Here is a 21131-nt window from a genome sequence, read left to right as displayed (position 1 = left end):
TTATATAAGAGAAGTTTGGAACTGAATTTTATGGGGGGGGGGGGGGTGTAGGATCCTGCCCTACTTGGGTTGGATAATGAGATCTGAAAATTGCATATTTTCTGTGCTACCATCCAAAATTTTGTAATTTTTGACATGTACAAAAAATAAAAACGTTGGAAACCAAAAAAAAACTAAAGTACACCTTACATAATAATATGGAATAAGGATGGATATAGAATACGAGGCAATTGTAGTAAATTTAGATTTCTAATTTGGATCTCATTTATTGGTCAGTCCATTCAAACAGTAGGAGAAAAGGGAATGGGGTAAAGGGTTGGATGGGGGTATCTATATTTTAGCCAGCTGCGAGTATCCCTTCATAAAAACTCATAAATATCTGGTGCAACATCCAAGTAATAATATATCGATTTAAATATGGTATATTAATTTAAGGGTTAAAAAGTTTGGGTTTATTAATTTTGAAATCAGCTGATGATATTTTATAAAACATAAACAAAAGAATTTTTAGTTGGACCTTTTATCAAGATAATGTGAAGCTAAAGTGTGATTTTTAAAGTTTTTATAATTAATGATACAAGAAGCAGATTATATCATAATCGAAAATGGAGGTAACTTTATCATTTATTTTTAAAATCACTTTACATTGTCTAAAAAAAAGAATTTGTTAAAAGGGGCAGTTTCACGAAATGCATTTGGACTTAATTTTGTGAACCGCATATTTTTTGCTAGTTAATGGGTTAAACTATATTTATATGGCATATATTTGAAAGAATTTCAATTTTCAAAACTACGTGGTGAAAAATTATATCTAGCTAGCAGTTAACGAGATCTTTGATGTGTTCTTGTATGCATGTGCTTTAGTCCAATGTAAAAAATGAGGAAGAGGACACTAAACTGTATATTATATTGGTACCCAAAGTTTTACATAACTTAATTAGCATTTTCAAAACTTTTCTATGAATGATATTATACTATAGAATGCAAAGATTTTATTAAGGGTTATTCATCAATTTATCATTCATTGTCTTATCCCAAAAAAAGATTCATTCTGTTGCTATCTTGTGATAAGCGTTAGAGAAAGTACAAGTGGAACTTACAGACAAAGGTCGGTCAAAAAGGTGTGGCATAATAAAGTGGATTATCTATACATTAATAAATATCAGTTCAGCTCCTTCAAAATTCGACTTTGTCCGTCCTCCCTCCTGTAACGAAAACTTCTTCACACACCTACACTTAAGGTAGAATGGAGGATGTCAGAAATATAGCCTAAAACCACTCTTACATATTTAAATAGCTTACCTGTAAATTACAACTAATTCTGACCAGCAATTTTAAAGATCTTAAGCTTAATCACGGTTGGTTTTTTATTAAATGAATAAGTTAGGGTACAATGTTTGGCACTTTCGATATAAGTAAATATAAGGAAAATTTTGTCAAATATTTGAATAAAAAAACAATATAAAACAAAATAAATTATTTTTAATATAGTCACAAAAAGGCTTAATGAGTTTAGGAAATATTTCATTCACTAATCATGTCATTTAAACTCTATTACACAGAATACAGTGTAAAAAGATGTTCTCGTTTTAATTTTAAGTAATTTCAAATGCATTTTAATACCTTTTAATGATTTATTTTTTGAAACATCTTTTTATAAAATGTTATTGATTTTTAAAGTTATATGTTAAAATGTTTTTAAATTTTGTTAACATTTTGTTTTAAATGTAGAAAATTGGTAATTCTAAACATTCAAAAAATGATTTTATTAAATTTTCATCACTTAAATTGCATGTTTAATGAAATTTTCAACTGATAATTCAAGAAAAATCGTTTAAGTTTATTATATTCTACTTTGAAATGTTAAAAAATATAATTATTGTCAAAAATGTGGAAGTTATACTTTCCTCAAAAAAAGACCTAAAACATGCAAATTAACAAGTGTAATATGATTTTTTTTCTTTCAGGTTTAATTTTAAGTAATTATTGATATGTTTTGTAAAAAGGATTTTATATAAAAAGTTTTAAAACTCGAGTTATGTAGTGGTTCTAAAAAAGGTTGCGAATTTATGCAATTTTCTTGCAAAAAAAATTTTCTAGGATTTTAAAAATAGCAAAGGGTGTTATTAGACGTACTTACAGATACAATTGCTAAGTCATTTTGGCCAAACACTAAAATAAAGTTTTTACATCTGAGGGTCCAACCGTGTAATACCAAATATCATACAGTATGACCCTCGAAAAAGTATTTTTTAGCATCTGCAGCCATTATTTCACAATGAATTATCAAAAAATGTATATGTCCTTGTTCTCTATTGATTTCCACATAAGTAGATATAAAAATATTTTTTTTACCTCTATTAACACCGAAGATTTTTAGAGCTAAAGTTTTGAAAAAGTGACTGAGGAAAAAGTAACTTTTAACATGAAACGACTTTTTTAGCAAAACAAGGTAGAAGTCTTTTTATTTTTGTTACTAGCAGAAATTTTATACAAAAATGAAATAAAAAATTTAGGCTTTGAGTAAAAAGCATTATTTTACACATATTTTTTGAGTCTTCTTAGTTTAATGATATTTTGAAAAAATTACTTATTAGGCAAATTTGTTTTAGATTAAAAAACCAAATAAATCTTTACGAATAAAGCAGGAAAATTGTTTTTGTTTCATAATCCTAACTTTAATAACAAAAAAGTTATAAAGAAAATAAAATTAGAACATAATGATTTTTTAGTCTAAAAAACTTAATTAACCCCCTAATTAATGATTGAGATGTCAGAAAAGGGGGCGGAGCAACTGTCATAATTAATCCTTTTCTTAAATAAGGGTAAATAAATAACCTAAAATTTGCAAATAATCAATTCATTCAGTAGTATTTTTTGCCATATAAAATTAATATTTTTTGGTGGAATAAAAAAGAAATAATTAGTTAACTTTTTTTTCTTTGTGTATTATTATTCAGTTGCCAGAAAAACATAATATAACCATCCAAAAATTATGAGAAACAAAAAAAATTCTTTTTCTCAGTCACTTTTTCAAAACTTTAGCTCTAAAAATCTCCGGAGTTAATGGAGGTAAAAGGAGGATGTGCTTAAGGACCATTTGGGCAGGGGGGGGGGGTTTATTCGAGAACCCTTAGAGCTAGAGGGAGCTAATTTTGGATTTAAGCTTCTATGGGGCCAAAGTTACTTTTAAAATTATCGTCGACCCCCCACCCCCCCCCCCCAAAATTTTTTTTTTTTGGGGGGGAGGGTAAAAATTTTTTTTATTGCATTTCTCGCAGGGTTGCTTGTAAGGCGAAAAATTTTTGAAAAAAATAACATGGTCTCAAATGATTCCAAATTGCCTAATTCGGCGAGAAATGCAATAAAAAAAATGTTTACCCCCCCCCCCAAAAAAAAAATTTTGGGGGGGGGGTGGGGGGTCGACGATAATTTTAAAAGTAACTTTGGCCCCATAGAAGCTTAAATCCAAAATTAGCTCCCTCTAGCTCTAAGGGTTCTCAAATAAACCCCCCCCCCCTGCCCAAATGGTCCTTTAGACCCTAAAAGGAAAGTACAAAATGAAATCTGTAATGGTTCCTTAATTCAGGTATGTTAAGAAAGTTTTTTTTAAAAATCAGGTTGACATCTTTAAAATAAGCTCAGAACTCATATTTTTAGTGGTTTAAGGGTCGTTTGCTCCACAAGCCCCTAGAAGGATAGTCCCAAAATGAAATTTGTAATGGTTTGTTGATTCGGTTATGTTAAAAAAGTATTATTAAAAAAAATCAGGTTGATATCTTTAAAAATAAGCTTTTAACTCTTATTTTTAGTGTATTGGGGGTCTTTTGCTCCACAAGCTCCTAAAAGGAAAGTCCCAAATGAAATCTGTAATGGTTCGTTGATTCGGTTATGTTAAAAAAGTATTATTTAAAAAAATCAGGTTGATATCTTTTAAAATAAGCTTAGAACTCATATTTTTAGTTTTTTGGGGGGATCTTTTGCTCCACAAGCCCCTAGAAGGAAAGTCCCAATATGAAATCTGTAATGGTTTGTTGATTCGATTATGTTAAAAAAGTATTATTTTTAAAAAATCAGGTTGATATCTTTAAAAATAAGCTCGGAACTCATATTTTTAGTGTTTGGGGGGTTTTGTGCTCCACAAGCCCCAAGAAGGAAAGTCCCAAAATGAAATCTTTAATGGTTCGTTGATTCAGTTATGTTAAAAAAGTATTATTTAAAAAAATTAGGTTGATATCTTCAAAAATAAGCTCAGAACTCATATTTTTAGCGTTTGGGGGGTTTTTGTGCTCCACAAGCCCTAAGAAGGAAAGTCCCAAAATGAATCTGTAATGGTTCGTTGATTCAGTTATGTTAAAAAAGTATTATTTAAAAAAAATCAGGTTGATATCTTTAAAAATAAGCTCAGAACTCATATTTTTAGCGTTTGGGGGGTTTTTGTGCTCCACAAGCCCTAACAAGGAAAGTGCCGAAATTCAATTTTCAAAGTTTTATGTGTACATCCAGTCGTATAAGAGAGCCTACAAAAAGAATTAGGTTGATAACTATAAAAATAAGCCCACACGGCCTTCCCAAACTTTTATACTGAATTTCATTTCCTATAACTGTACAAACTTCCCCCCCCCTAGTGGAGCAAAAGACCCCCCAAACACTAAAAATTTAAGTTCTGAGCTTATTTTTAGAGATATTGAGATTATTTTTTTTTCAGAAACCTTTTTTAACAAAACCAAACTAAGTAATCATTGGAGATTTCATTTTGGGACTTTCCTTCTAGGGGCTTGTGGAGCAACAGACCCCCAAAAACACTAAAAATATGCGTTCTGAGCTTATTTTTAAAGATATCAACCTGATTTTTTTTAAATAAAACTTTTTTAACATAACTAGATCAACGAACCATTACAGATTTCATTTTGGGACTTTCCTTCTAGGGGCTAGTGGAGCAAAAGACCCCCCCAAACATTAAAAATTTAAGTTCTGAGCTTATTTTTAGAGATATTGAGATGATTTTTTTTGTCAGAAACCTTTTTTAACATAACCAAACTAAGTAATCATTGGAGATTTCATTTTGGGACTTTCCTTCTAGGGGCTTGTGGAGCAACAGACCCCCAAAAACACTAAAAATATGCGTTCTGAGCTTATTTTTAAAGATATCAACCTGATTCTTTTTAAATAATACTTTTTTAACATAACTGAATCAACGAACCATTACAGATTTCATTTTGGAACTTTCCTTCTAGGGGCTAGTGGAGCAAAAGACCCCCCCAAACACTAAAAATTTAAGTTCTGAGCTTATTTTTAGAGATATTGAGATGATTTTTTTTAGAAACCTTTTGTTACATAACCAAACTAAGTAATCATTGCAGATTTCATTTTTGGACTTCCCTTCTTGGGGCTAGTGGAGCAAAAGACCCACAAACACTAAACATTTAGGTTCTGAGCTTATTTTTAGAGATATTGAGATGTTTTTTTTTCAGAAAACTTTTTTAACACAACCAAACTAAGTAATCATTGCAGATTTCATTTTGGGACTTTCCTTCTAGGGGCTTGTGGAGCAACAGACCCCCAAAAACACTAAAAATATGAGTTCTGAGCTTATTTTTAAAGATATCAACCTGATTTTTTTAAATAATACTTTTTTAACATAACCGAACTAAGAAAGCATTACAGATTTCATTTTCAGACTTTCTTTCTAGGGTCTAGTTGAGCAAAAGACCCCCAAAACACTAAAAATATGAGTTCTGACCTTATTTTTAAAATATCAACCTGATTTTTTTTAAGAACACTTTTTTAACATGACCGAACTTGGTAACTTTTACAGATTTTTATTGTTTTTAGGGTCTTTTGCTCCACTAGCTTATAGAAGGAAAGTCCCAAAATGAAATCTGTAAAAGTTACCAAGTTTGGTTATGTTAAAAAAGTGTTCTAAAAAAAAGGAAGTTGATATCTTTAAAAATAAGCTCAGAACTCATATTTTTAGTGTTTTGGGGGTCTTTTGCTCCACTAGCCCCTAGAAGGAAACTCCCAAAATGAAAGGGGGGGGGGCGAAAGTGACACTTTTTGAAACCAAAATTAAAAGTTAAAGGAACTCAACTAAAAAAAAGAGTTACAGGTCTGACATTTTGCATGGCAGTTGCTTTATAGGGGTACAATATGGAACTGTGAAGAAACGGCGGCGCAACCGCCGAAAACCGCCGAGAAAAGGCAACAAAAATTACGGCGGGAAACGGCGGTTTTCGGCGGTTGCGCCGCCGTTTCTTCACAGTTCCATATTGTACCCCTATAAAGCAACTGCCATGCAAAATCTCAGACCTGTAACCCTTTTTTTAGTTGAGTTCCTTAGTTGACTCTTAGTTTTGGTTTCAAAAAGTGTCACTTTCGCCCCCCGGCCCCCCCTTTGTAATGGTTCCTTAATTCGGTTATGTTAAAAAAGTTTTCTTTAAAAAATCAGATTGACATTTTTAAAAATAAGCTCAGAACTCATATTTTTAGTGTTTTTGGAGTATTTTGCTCCACTAGCTCCTAGAAGGAAAGTCCCAAAATGAAGTCCCAATAAAAAATCAGGTTGATATCTTTAAAAATAAGCTCAGAATGCATATTTTTAGTGTTTTTGGGGGTCTGTTGCTCCACAAGCCCCTAGAAGGAAAGTCCCAAAATGAAATCTGTAATGGTTCGTTGATTCAATTATGTTAAAAAGTATTATTTAAAAAAAATCAGGTTGATATCTTTAAAAATAAGCTCAGAACGATATTTTTAGTGTTTTTGGGGGTCTGTTGCTCAACAAGCCCCTAGAAGGAAAGTTCCAAAATGAAATCTGCAATGATTACTTAGTTTGGTTATGTTAAAAAAGGTTTCTGAAAAAAAATCATCTCAATATCTCTAAAAATAAGCTCAGAACTTAAATTTTTAGTGTTTGGGGGGGGGTCTTTTGCTCCACTAGCCCCTAGAAGGAAAGTCCCAAAATGAAATCTGTATTGGTTTGTTGATCTAGTTATGTTAAAAAAGTTTTATTTAAAAAAAATCAGGTTGATATCTTTAAAAAAAAGCTCAGATCGCATATTTTTAGTGTTTTTGGGGGTCTGTTGCTCCACAAGCCCCTAGAAGGAAAGTCCCAAAATGAAATCTCCAATGATTACTTAGTTTGGTTTTGTTAAAAAAGGTTTCTGAGAAAAAATCATCTCAATATCTCTAAAAATAAGCTCAGAACTTAAATTTTTAGTGTTTGGGGGGGTCTTTTGCTCCACTAGCCCCTAGAGGGAAAGTCCCAAAATTCAATTTTCAAAGTTTTATGTGTAGATCCAGTCATATAAGAGAGCTCACAAAAAGAATTAGGTTGATAACTCTAAAAACAAACCCACACGGCCCTCCCAAACTTTAGTACTGAATTTCATTTCCTATAACTGTACAAACTTCCCCCCCCCTTACCCCAACTATTGGTATCTTTAAAAAAAACCGCGGCGTTTATGAAGGTATATCTTAAATACAGTATGCTACTCTCTTAGTTTTAGAGATAATTGGATGAAATCTTTTGGGCTGGGTCACTAATTACCCCAACTATTGGTATCTTTAAAAAAAACGGCGGCGGGACCGCCGCTCCCGCCGCCTTTTCCGCCGCCACCAAAAATTTTTTTTTATTATATTTCTCGCCGAATTAGGCAATTTGGAATCATTTGAGTTCATGTTATTTTTTTCAAAAATTTTCCCCCCCGCAGGGTTGCTTGTTAGGGGAAAAATTTTTGAAAAAATAACATGGTCTCAAATGATTCCAAATTGCCTAATTCGGCGAGAAATGCAATAAAAAAATTCTTTTTTGGTGGCGGCGGAAAACGGCGGCGGACGGCGGCAGCGGCGGTCCCGCCGCCGTTTTTTTTTAAAGATACCAAAACTTGGGGTAATTAGTGACACAATCAAAAAGATTTCATCCAATTATCTTTAAAACTAAGAGAGTAGCATACTGTATTTAAGATATACCTTCATAAACGAGAATTTGAAAAAAATGACTAAGTCCCCCCGCAGGGTTGCTTGTAAGGCGAAAAATTTTTGAAAAAAATAACATGGTCTCAAATGATTCCAAATTCTGAAAAAAAAATAATCTCAATATCTCTAAAAATAAGCTCAGAACTTAAATTTTTAGTGTTTGGGGGGGTCTTTTGCTCCACTAGCCCCTAGAGGGAAAGTCCCAAAATTCAATTTTCAAAGTTTTATGTGTAGATCCAGTCATATAAGAGAGCTCACAAAAAGAATTAAATTGATAACTCTAAAAACAAACCCACACGGCCCTCCCAAACTTTAGTACTGAATTTCATTTCCTATAACTGTACAAATTTCCCCCCCCCCTTGGGATAAGGGGGGGGGGGGAAGTTTGTACAGTTATAGGAAATGAAATTCAGGGCTTGTGGAGCACAAAAACCCCCCAAACGCTAAAAATATGAGATCTGAGCTTATTTTTAAAGATATCAACCTGATTTTTTTAAATAATACTTTTTTAACATAACTGAATCAAAACTTGGGGTAATTAGTGACACAATCAAAAAGATTTCATCCAATTATCTTTAAAACTAAGAGAGTAGCATACTGTATTTAAGATATACCTTCATAAACGAGAATTTGAAAAAAATGACTAAGTCCCCCCCGCAGGGTTGCTTGTTAGGGGAAAAATTTTTGAAAAAATAACATGGTCTCAAATGATTCCAAATTGCCTAATTCGGCGAGAAATGCAATAAAAAATTTCTTTTTTGGTGGCGGCGGAAAACGGCGGCGGACGTTTGTACAGTTATAGGAAATGAAATTCAGTATAAAAGTTTGGGAAGGCCGTGTGGGCTTATTTTTATAGTTATCAACCTAATTCTTTTTGTAGGCTCTCTTATACGACTGGATGTACACATAAAACTTTGAAAATTGAATTTCGGCACTTTCCTTCTTAGGGCTTGTGGAGCACAAAAACCCCCCAAACGCTAAAAATATGAGTTCTGAGCTTATTTTTAAAGATATCAACCTGATTTTTTTTAAATAATACTTTTTTAACATAACTGAATCAACGAACCATTACAGATTCATTTTGGGACTTTCCTTCTTAGGGCTTGTGGAGCACAAAAACCCCCCAAACGCTAAAAATATGAGTTCTGAGCTTATTTTTAAAGATATCAACCTGATTTTTTTAAATAATACTTTTTTAACATAACTGAATCAAAACTTGGGGTAATTAGTGACACAATCAAAAAGATTTCATCCAATTATCTTTAAAACTAAGAGAGTAGCATACTGTATTTAAGATATACCTTCATAAACGAGAATTTGAAAAAAAGTCCCCCCGCAGGGTTGCTTGTAAGGCGAAAAAATTTTGAAAAAAATAACATGGTCTCAAATGATTCCAAATTGCCTAATTCGGCGAGAAATGCAATAAAAAAAATTTTTACCCCCCCCCCAAAAAAAAAAATTTTTTGGGGGGGGGGTGGGGGGTCGACGATAATTTTAAAAGTAACTTTGGCCCCATAGAAGCTTAAATCCAAAATTAGCTCCCTCTAGCTCTAAGGGTTCTCGAGTAAACCCCCCCCCCCTGCCCAAATGGTCCTTAAGCACATCCTCCTTTAAATTTTTATATCTACTTATGTGGAAATCTATAGAGAACAAGGACATATACATTTTTTAATAATTCATTGAGAAATAAGGGCTGCAGATTCTAAAAAATACTTTTTCGAGGGTCATACTGTAGTATTAATGTAAAACCTCTATATTCTTAATATTTAAATGTTATAGAAGCTGAAAATGGGAGCTGGCGCGCGAATTGAGAAGGCCATCTTGGACATCCAAGGCAGCAAAATGTCAGCTGTCGTCAAGGATAAAATAGGTAATAAAATTAGGAGGGGGAGGGGGGAAAAGTTATTGCCCCCCCCCCCCCAAAAAAAAAACATTCCAAAGAGTGTAAAACCTAAAACTTAAATTCTATCCGTTTTATTTCTATTTGGAGAGACAGACATATATTTTGATTACTTCAGCAATTTTCTTCTTTTTTGCGCAGCTAATCCATTACTATCTCCTTGATTACAAAGAAAATTGCTCTGTTTGCTCTACGCTGTCTTATTTGATACTACTGTTATGTTCTTTGTCTTATTTTTCCCAGTAAAATTTTATCTAATCGTTGTTGCTGCGCTTTTTATTGTCCTTGTTTATTTTTAGACGAAGGAGTGAAGATGACAAAGAAGCGGGCACAATCTGTTGCAGGTATATCCTTTTCTCGTATTCATTCGAATCGGTTCTCATCCATACGAAAAACTATGTCTAGCATCGTATTATATCCAGTTTTCTACGAATATAGAAATGTACATTCTATATCCGCGGAAAGCCGTTTATAATACGATGAAAGAAATAACTATTCTTAATCCTTATCTGCAGTGTAATTAGATGTGCCTGTTTACGGACAAAGTCATTACCCATACACTTACTAGAAGTATAACGCGCATGGAATAGCAGCAGTAGGTATATATTCAACGTCTCTAGCATTACTCGAACCCGACACTTAAACGAAAGAAAGCAGTCATGTTATCATATTTACGCCAATGCCGCGGGTAGTGTAATTAGTCCGCATAATGTCAGATACCACACCTCGTGATACTAGAGACGTTAGAAATAGTAAAGAATAAAGGGTAAAATACTAGCAAAATCTTTGAATACAGGCTGCAAAGACAAAGACATACATGGCAAGACTTTATTACAGAGATATTTAAAGGATGTTCTGTTAACAATTACAGTTTTTCTATGCTTACTAAATTTTATTATATTATTAAAAATCAATCTTTCAAACTTTAAAATACATAGGAAGATTTTAACATGCCGTTAACGATCAAATCTGTACATATATCTTACAGACGTTAAAAATATCAAATTATGTGATTGTCGGTTCTCTAATTTTTCTTCACCAACTGGGGTTTTCCCTAAAATTGTCCGTTGAGCATAGAAATATAAATCTTATTTTATAGTAAATTAAAAATAAAGAAAACAAACAAACAAAATTACCCCCCCCCCCCCACCTTATATTTATGTGTTTTCAAAAGTAAAGGGTAGAGTTCTCTGTGCTCAAGAAGGAATTTTGAGGGAAACCACCTATTTACTTTAACAAGGACGAACCAGGAACAAAGCAGAAAATTTGATGTTCAAAATAAAGCTGATGATCTACAATTCTATAGGAAAATATTTTCAACTTATAAATTAAATTTATAATTTTACAAAGTAACAGGATGTCTGTTTGTCCGTCAGGATGCCCGAGTGTGTGTGTGTAGCGAACGATTTCTCTAACCACTGAACTGATATGGTTGTTATTTTAAGTGGAGGTTTTTATGAGGTTTTAAAACCTTTTGGTTATTGGTAACTCAACCCTCCCAGGAAAATAGCCCTAATAAAAAATAACCTTAACCTATAAAAACATATTTTTTCAAAAAGAAATCTAGAATTGAAAGTAGAGGTTCGACTTCCCCTCCCCCCCCCCCTTTTACCCCAAGTGCACTAGAGGGCTCTAGTGGCGTAGCCGCTAGTTTAAGTTTCGATAGTGAAAAAATATTATATGAACAGCCACACTTTTGACGTTTGTTCTGATTGTTGCTCTATCCTTATTTTTCTATGGAACCTTCTACTATGCGTTCATGCCAATGCAGGTACCTTTTTTAGTAACAAAGGTATGGGGGAAATATGATTTTCTCGGCTGCTATTTTAGATAGACATCTGAAGTTTTTTTGTAAAGATTTCTATGATATATGTGCTTTTAATTAATACATTGTTTTGTCTGTCTGTTCATCCGTAATGCTTCACAATACGTAAACGGTTTTTATAAGGTTTCATGATTTTCTTTGAGTTTTTGCATATGCTTTCTCTTTTTTATTCTTATGAAAACTGAACATCTGCTCTATAACTCACATTGTCTGTTTGTCCACTCTTTAATTTTTTTGCTTTGCTTATTATGGATATTTTCATCCTTGTTCACATAGATAGCAGCGTAGGTACTCTATTGAGTCAGCAGGGAGAAACAATGTCCACGTAGTTTATATCCATTTTTGTATCAGGTACATGAGCAGCCGGTCAACTTCCAGTTCCAGCCATGTTTCAATGAACCTGGAGTCTGTTCCTTCCCGAATGCCAGCATTGAATTGAATAGAAAAATCAAACTGATGGCAGGTACCAAGAGGCGTTTTTAGAGATGATCTGTCCTAGGACAGATCATCTCTAAAAAGGGGTAATTTTATGTATTCGGCCATTGTCTTATCTCTGTATATCCCTGATTTAGACAAATCTAAAATTAGAAATCTTAGTCACTTAAAAAATTCAATACCAAATTGTTAAAATTACTTTATAGAACTATCCCTTTATTAAGTTATTTAGATCAGAGGTGAATTCTTTAAAAAACTTTTGCCTCACAAAAATCAGTTTACCCCACTTAAATCAGTGAGGCTCGCTAAAAATTTAGAGGGGATAATTTGCCTCACTAAAATTTTAGTGGGGCAAACGGATTTTAGTGAGGCAAAAGTTTTTTTAAAGAATTCACCTCTGTGCTCAGCAGCTATTAAGCCAAGCTACTTTATAACTTAATTTGTATGGTTGTCCAATTGTTAGCAGCTAGTTCATCAATCAGTCTGTTCACAATGCTATGTGGTAAATTGAATTTACCTTGCTGCTGTTTAATATAGACGGCTGATTTTTTCGTAAGGCTTTTCTTAACAATAAGCATCCTTTCTATAATTTACTTGGTCCATTGGTCAAGTTTTATAGGGGAAATGTAATAGTCAGCTGTTATTATAGATAGATGGATTAATTTTGTCGTGATGATTCTGCTAATCAATGTTTTGATATGCCTCATTTTAAAGAATGATTATTTAGGTCAGCCTTATAGTATCTCATTGAGGTTGGAGGTGCCTGAATCAACTGTAAATCAGGTATTTCCAGACAATGAAAGATAAATCTATGTATTAAGATATATAAGTTGGAAAAAATTTTAATGTTAGAGGGAGATTTGAAATCTGCATCAAATTTTAAGGATTTTTTTATAAAATTCGTTTTTTGTATAATTCTTTATCTAAAAGCGGAAATACAATTTAAGTTAATTAATTTTGACATCTGTGATTGGTGGATTGAAAATTATCTTCGCTCTGATAGGAGAAGCTTAAGTGACGCACATCATTCAACCAATTAGAGCACAGGTAGTTTCCAATCCACCTATCCTATTGGTCAAAATTTATTAACTTAAATTGTATTTTCGCTTTAAGATAAATAATTATACAAAAAACGAATTTTATAAAAAATCCTTAAAATTTGATGCAGATTTCAAATCTCTCTCTAACATTAAAATTCCTTCCAACTTATATATCCTAATGTATAACCCAAATTATACTAAAAACTATCCCATTTTGAGTGAGGGCAGTAAACCATTCCAAGACTTAAAATTGCAAATAGAATACAGACAAAGAGACAGATAGACATCCTGTTACTTTTCTACATGCAATGCTCATATATGTTTTATATTTAGAATCTTGGTATGTTCATGACCTGCCTCAATCTGGAGATGCAGGAATGGATATAAAATACGTGGATATTGTTACAGATAATTTTTTCCCCGTCAATTTAGGCTGCTAATATAGTACTAAGATATTGGTCAATATTGGGAGGAAATGGGATAAAGTCTTTAGAATGTGTTGAAAGGTATTGTAATATAAGCCAGCTAGGAGAAACGAAATCAGGGTATGCAAAAAATCTATTAAAATATCCACATATTTTATATATCTATTGCTGCAGGATAAAAAAGAAATCCAGAGCTGTAAATCCGCTATTCTTCAATTCAGATCTTCTTTTCTTATTTATCTTGGTATGTCAATTTTTTTTGATTTTTTAGAGAAAAAATTTTACACAACGTTTCAAACTTTTCAACCATTAAAACTTTGTTTGCAAAGCCTTTTCTTCTTTTAAGTAGTGATGCTACCCTACTATTCACTTTACATGTCCATCAGTCCGTAATACTATGGAGTAAATGTGATTTTCTCGGCTACTACTCAAGAAAAACTGCAATTGTTTTGTTAAGATCTTTTTTTCACAGCTTTCTTTGTTTTAATGTAATATATCCTTTTTCTGCCCTGTTACTCACTTTGTTCGTTGGTCTATTTTTTCTAGCCTCGCTACTTATGGAAGTTGTAATCCTTGTTTATTTTCAGAGACGCTTGCCTTTTCCCCATTTCTTGTATCTGGTACCAGCAGTCAGAAACAATATGTTGTCGTCAATTTTTTCCCGTAAGACATTAATTGCCTTTTTTCCTAAAAGTTGAGTTGATAAGAAAAAGTTATATTGCAGCACACATAATTGAGTTTCTTTAGCTAGTAAATGTATAAATATGGATTTGTAACCAAGACAACTACCTGGATTCAGTCTTCGTGACTTTTTTCTTCTACTAGCAAATAGCTGTCTGCTTTTTTATAGCGACTTGGCTGTGTCCACGGGGTGGGGAAATACAGTTATTTAACCCCTTCCCCCTCTATTGTTTTACTTTAATATTTAATCAGTCATTAAATTAAGCATATATTTTTCCGCTATTTGGTAGCCAACAGCCTTCAAAGCATTCTTTTGGCAATAATCGATTCTAAAAACATTTTAAAATAAACCAAAATTTTATAATCCTAAGATTAATTTTGTAAGCTTGTTATCAATTACTATTATTCATCTAAACTTGGACCATAGGGCTTTAATTTTAAAACTTTATTTATTCAATTATAACTGATTGGATGAGACATGAATTTTTATTTTAAGGAAGTTTTTCGATGATTTGCATAATCCTGCCACCTGGGCTCATTTACAGATACAATCCAAGTTTATACAGGTATTGAAAATAAATTTGGGGTATAGTTCCTTTCGTGGCAACGCCTCTTAAGGAGCATTTCATCGTATTTTCACAGTAGACTTTCTCCTATTTCTAGAATTTATTTTCTCTTAACCCTGCATGGCAATCACCTTACCTAACCTTAAATAATCTATCAGAAGCTACTGTGAAAATACAACGAAACGCGTTGTCAAGAAAGGGACTATACCCTAAATTTGTAACCCTAGAACAAAAAGTAATTTAGATTACAAAGTTTCGCGATTTTCAACAGTTTTTTTTATATATCTTTTTATAAATTTACGTTTGTGCTTTCTTTTCATTTGAATATTCCTTGGGACCTCTAAATAATGGTCTTCAAATAGTTTCTTTTTTAACTGCCTTTTTAAGGATCCTGCTCCTTTGCTTATTTCAACCATTTTTGCGTAACTTGTCTTTTTTAAAGCGAAGCTTTTCTATAATTAGGGTCGGTCCGTCCGTCCGTCACAGAGAGATAGCTCTTTTTGTTAATTTAGGCATGTAAGAATTGTCCTATCGATTTCAAATTTTGCATGGTGATTTCTATAGTAGTTAGGTACGAATTAGAAAGCGTAGTAACTCTATAAGCATTACCAGAATGTCCGTACGGGCATTTTAAACATGTTGATTTTTTTACTTTTTTAACAACAAATTTTTATGTGATCTAATCATCCGATTGATCTGATTTTTGGTATATTGATTTCTGGTACAACAAAGTATAATGTTATAAGCAAAGCAGCTCTATTATCAAGTCCTAAAAATGAAAGTATGTCCAGTCCATAAACATTATCCTGTATCAAGCAGTTTTTCAACAAATTTACTTACAATTTTGCTTCGACTCTTATACTTTTATATTCTGATTATTCAGTTCAGACACTATACAAGTGTTAATGTCCGTTTGTCTTACCGTTTCAGTGCTTTGCTTTTATGGATGTTGTTTAAATTTTAAATTTTGTTTAAATTTTTTGACTAAAAACATTGAAAATAATATTCAATCGTTCTATGCAGTAATTGGATGTTTATCAGCCAAAGAATTAGGACGTATGTATGTACATGAAAAAAACAGTAATTGTTTTTATTAAGAAATTCATCAGTTTTCTTTCATAAAATCTAATCTTGTTTTAATAACTTAGGGGAGGGAGGGGGGACTGTAAATTACTTTGGTATCCAAAGTTTTGTAAATATTTTATCTTTAGTTCAAGTACTGTGATGCTTTTGGTCATTTCTAAAATATCAGTGTCCAAACTTTTCAACCAATAGTTTTAATATACATAAGGGGTTATTTTGTTATTATCATTGGGGTGTGCATTAATTGATCGTTTATTGTCTTATCCCTTAAGATCTCTGAATTTCTTTGTTTTTAGATTTACAGCGCCGAGATTTTGATTCACGCCGAGTTTTCAGGAATGGATATAGAATACGTGGATAGTGTGACAATGCAATTTTTGTTTGTCAATTTGGGTTGCTGACATAGTCATCAGATATACGTTCCTCCATGTTCAGGGAGGGAGAAACATTTTATCTGTGTATATAAGAATTTTACAATATCCACGTATTTTAAATTCATTTTCTCAGGACTACGACATATACTTTACCATTACCCTTGGATTTCAACTTGTATAGGTGAGCATTCATTTCTAAAAGCGAAGCTTTTCTATAGAAGGGTCAGTCAGAACGTCCATACATCCAACTGTCGATCTGTAACACTATATTCATTACTAGATTGTTCGCATGTCCATTTTAAAACTGATGAATTTTTTTTAAAGACATATTGTTTTGCACGTTAAAATCGTCCCATTCCTTTGGGTTTTTTAAATGGATTTCTCAGAACATTGGGCATTATGCAAAGCATCTCTGTAAATAAGTCCATTTGATGCATTATGCATTCTGAATAATGTTAAATATTGAATGTATTTTTAGAATATTTTTATTCATGTTCGTTTGTCTTGCCTTCTAATTAGTTCAGCTTTGCTTTTATGCTTGTTAACCATAGATTAACCGTGCAAAGCGTTATCTATTAATCTCTTCTTGTATCTATGTAATTTTGTATGTAACATTTTAGATTTTTCTATTCATTTTTCAGTTTTATAAAATAGGTCAAATTCAGAATTTATTTTTACAAATGAAGAGGGGAGGGGTTGATTTTCTGTTCTCATCAATCTGTATGAGGAAAAGCCCCAAATTGTTAATTTTAAAATTCTTTTGTTTCAGGTGTTGGTGGAAATTTTATATTGTTGAGCACAATCCTTCTCCTTTCCTGGTCTAGGTAATAATACCCAGGGATCTAAAGGGATAACACAAAGGCCGATAAATTGATGTAAAAAATACCCTTCTGTAGATTACATTTAGTGGTTGAATTGTTAGGAAACTCAACCTAATAAAGCAACAAATCAAAATTCATTAAAAATACCCAAAGTTGTTAAGACAACGAATAAGAAAGCGTTATTTCAAAACCTTGGGGACTAGTGTAATAAACAGCCCAATGTCCCCTCTCTCTTTGAGTCCTACTGGGCTATTTTGTAATGGAACAAAAGTATTCATTAATTTAACCAAATTACTTTTGACAAAAATTAAATTGTGACAAATCTATCAAAAAAAGGGTTAAATAATAATATAAGAAATTAAAAAAAAGTTTATCTCAATTGATCTAAAATTGTCTAATTTTGCAAGAATTTTTTTAAAAATTCGGCGGTTGAGTTGGTTCGGCCACCGTTTCTTCACAGTTCCACATTGTTCCCCATTAAAACAACTGTCATGCTGATACCACTATAAGGATTTAATATCATTAATTTTCTATTGGCTGATTTAGAAAGTTTGTATCTATATGTTCTATATTTATTGATGGGGTTTATGCTATTTTATTTTAGATTATTTGCTCCTGAGAATACAGATACTGATGGTTATGATGGTTCAGGTAATTAAAGCACCTTCCAGCAGTGACACTAAATATTTTTTTGTGAATATACTAGGGTTATGTTTTACACATTTATACCAACTAAAAGAATTAAGTTTCATCATGGTTTTATATGAATAAAACTTTGAAATGTTTAGCATTTTTTTTATGAATATCATCAAATGTTTTGTTGATATAACGATATCAAACATAACCCTAGTATATTCACAAAATATCACTGCTGGAAGGTCCTTAGAATCACTTGTTATCGTCCGTGCAAACTCCTCTTTCTGCATATTAGAATAATGATTCTCAAAGATATCTGCTTTTTGAATGTTTTAATGATTACAGGGCTATGATAATGGAAGATAATTTAATATCATCAGCAAATTCTTTAGCTATCATTATATAAAAGTAACAGGGTGTCATAAAAATATGAGTCCGTATGTCTGTCTTTACGGATGAATCATGCTAACCGCTGAAACGGTAAGGTTCTCCTTTACTGAGAAGCATTCATAGGTTCAGGAAAGTTTTACAACTATTTATGGGGAGGGTACCAACAACCTCCCATGAGAAAAAATAAATAATCCCCCCCAAAAAATTTCTTTTCTTTCTGAAAGTCTGACTCCCCTATTATCCCATCACTCAAGGCCTCTAGGAGCACAACCGATATAGTATTGCATACTTTTTTAGGTCTGCTTGGTGATATAAGCGATGCAGAAACAGATCTAAGTTTAGAAGAGGATGAGAATGTTTTCTGGTATTCAAAGGAAATAAATTTATTATAATTCAAGTAGAGCATTTATTCTTGTATGTCCGTTTGTCCGTTCATTATAATTATTAGTGCTTTCATTCAAAGTGCTTATTGATCACTAAAACCAGTCCCCTTGTTTTTTAAAAACATATTGAGTCTATGGGAAGGGGGTAGTTTTTGTTTGTCCTTTTGCCCTACCCTACGTGGCTACCCAGTACCAAATAAAATTAAAATCAACAAGCATTATTGGAATCAAGGTGATTATACTATTGCTGGTTACAGCTGGGTTGGCCTACTTTTGGACATAACTATCCTTGTAAGAAGAGAAACTACTCTACAATTTGTAATAAATTTATTATTTTCAACCAGGATGAGAGTATACCAAGCTACGCAGCCAAACACGAAGATAGTTTCAACTTTTCCAAAGGGACGCTTTACATTTATTTAAATCAAGATATATAATAGTTATTTATCTCATCGTATTATAAACAGATTTCCGCGGATATAGAATGTACATTGTACAATTTTAACATTAAAACCATTTTTTAGCCCCGAGGTGCCAAAGGCACGGGCTAAAAAACTGGTTTTTAATCTTATGATTGTACTTTTTTATATTTGTAGAAAGCTGGGGTATAGTCCTTTCCATGACATCGCTCCATATGGGGCGATGATTTTAATTGATCGCCTCTTATGACAAGGGGCGATGTATTGGCTCCTTGAAAGGAGCGATTTAATAGCCCCTTATAACAAGAGGCGATGTTATGACTCCTTGAAAGGAGCGATTTGATAGCCCCTTGCCCTAAGAGGCGATTAAATGATCCTTTATCGCTCCATAATCGCTCCTTCTAAAGAGGTAATGATATGTCCTCTTATCCCAAGGGGCTATTTAATAAAATATCGCCTCTTCATGGCCCCTTCACTATTATATATATCTTAGTCCCTTGATGGCCCCTACATCGCTCCTACATCGCCCCTTCATCGCTCCTCCATCGCTCCTTCTCCAAATTTATATTACATTGTACTTTGATGGCCCCTACATCGCCCCTCCATCGCTCCTACATCGCCCCTTCATCGCTCCTTCTTCAAATTTATATTACATTGTACTTTGATGGCCCCTACATCGCCCCTCCATCGCTCCTACATCGCCCCTCCATCGCTCCTACATCGCCCCTTCATCGCTCCTTCTTCAAATTTATATTACATTGTACTGTGATGGCCCCTACATCGCTCCTACATCGCTCCTACATCGCTCCTCCATCGCCCCTTCATCGCTCCTTCTCCAAATTTATATTACATTGCAACTTGATGGCCCCTACATCGCTCCTTCATCGCTCCTACATCGCTCCTTCATCGCTCCTTCTCCAAATTTATATTAAATTGTACTGTGATGGCCCCTACATCGCTCCTACATCGCCCCTTCATCGCTCCTTCTACAAATTTATATTACATTGCAACTTGATGGCCCCTACATCGCTCCTACATCGCTCCTACATCGCTCCTACATTGCCCCTTCATCGCTCCTTCTCCAAATTTATATTACATTGCAACTTGATGGCCCCTACATCGCTCCTACATCGCTCCTACATCGCTCCTCCATCGCCCCTTCATCGCTCCTTCTCCAAATTTATATAACATTGCAACTTGATGGCCCCTACATCGCTGCTACATCGCTCCTCCATCGCTCCTACATCGCCCCTTCATCGCTCCTTCCACAAATTTATATTACATTGTACTTTGATGGCCCCTACATCTCTCCTCCATCGCTCCTCCATCGCCCCTTAATAGCCCCTTACCTTAATTTATATAAAAAAGCCCCTACATAGCCTCTCCATCGCCCCTTAATAGCTCCTTACCTTAATTTATATAACATAGCCCCTACATAGCCTCTCCATCGCCCCTTAATAGCCCCTTATCTTAATTTATATAACAAAGCCCCTACATAGCCTCTCCATCGCCCCTAATAGCCCCTTACCTTTATTTATATAACAAAGCTCCTACATAGCCTCTCCATCGCCCCTTAATAGTCCCTTACCTTAATTTATATAACATAGCTCTTACATAGCCTCTCAATCGCCCCTTAAAAGCCCATTACCTTAATTTATATAACATAGCCCCTACATAGCCTCTCCATCGCCCCTTACCTTAATTTATATAACATAGCCCATACATAGCCTCTCCATCGCCCCTTAATAGCTCCTTACCTTAATTTATATAACATAGCCCCTACATAGCCTCTCCATCGCCCCTTAATAGCCCCTTACCTTAATTTATATAACATAGCCTCTACATAGCCTCTCCATCGCCCCTTAATAGCCCCTTACCTTAATTTATATAACATAGCCCTACATAGCCTCTCCATCGCCCCTTAATAGCCCCTTACCTTAATTTATATAGCATAGCCCCTACATAGCCTCTCCATCGCCCCTTAATAGCCTCTTACCTTAATTTATATAATCCTTACCTTAATATATATAACATAGCCCCTACATAGCCTCTCCATCGCCCCTAAATAGCCCCTTACCCTAATTTATATAACATAGCCCCTACATAGCCTCTCCATCGCCCCTTAATAGCTCCTTACCTTAATTTATATAACATAGCCCCTACATAGCCTCTCCATTGC

The 21131-nt window shown here is 33.6% G+C and overlaps 1 protein-coding gene across 1 annotated transcript; it reads left to right on the top strand.

Moving 5' to 3' along the window:
* Positions 1–461: 461 nt before the first annotated feature.
* Positions 462–13582, top strand: LOC145306085 (seipin-like). Its single transcript, XM_080148010.1, has 8 exons — positions 462–611; positions 9754–9844; positions 10174–10218; positions 11115–11180; positions 11563–11649; positions 12055–12162; positions 12862–12917; positions 13508–13582. The coding sequence occupies exons 1-8, from the start codon at positions 606–608 to the stop codon at positions 13559–13561; spliced, it is 513 nt and encodes a 170-aa protein (XP_080004136.1). The 5' UTR covers positions 462–605; the 3' UTR covers positions 13562–13582.
* The last annotated feature ends 7549 nt before the right edge of the window (positions 13583–21131 follow it).

This window comes from Acartia tonsa, chromosome 14, assembly GCF_053477335.1.
Source record: "Acartia tonsa isolate MP-2025a chromosome 14, ASM5347733v1, whole genome shotgun sequence".
NCBI classification, from domain to species: domain Eukaryota; kingdom Metazoa; phylum Arthropoda; class Copepoda; order Calanoida; family Acartiidae; genus Acartia; species Acartia tonsa.
The sequence above is the reverse complement of the archived record's forward strand: the minus strand, read 5'-3'. Positions and strand labels throughout refer to the sequence as shown.

Excerpts from the sequence above, each read along its gene's own strand:
- LOC145306085 (XM_080148010.1), top strand. Across the intron at positions 10,219-11,114 it reads GCGGGCACAATCTGTTGCAG|GACGAACCAGGAACAAAGCA; the intron begins GTATATCCTTTT and ends TACTTTAACAAG. Across the intron at positions 12,163-12,861 it reads AAAAATCAAACTGATGGCAG|GTCAGCCTTATAGTATCTCA; the intron begins GTACCAAGAGGC and ends ATGATTATTTAG.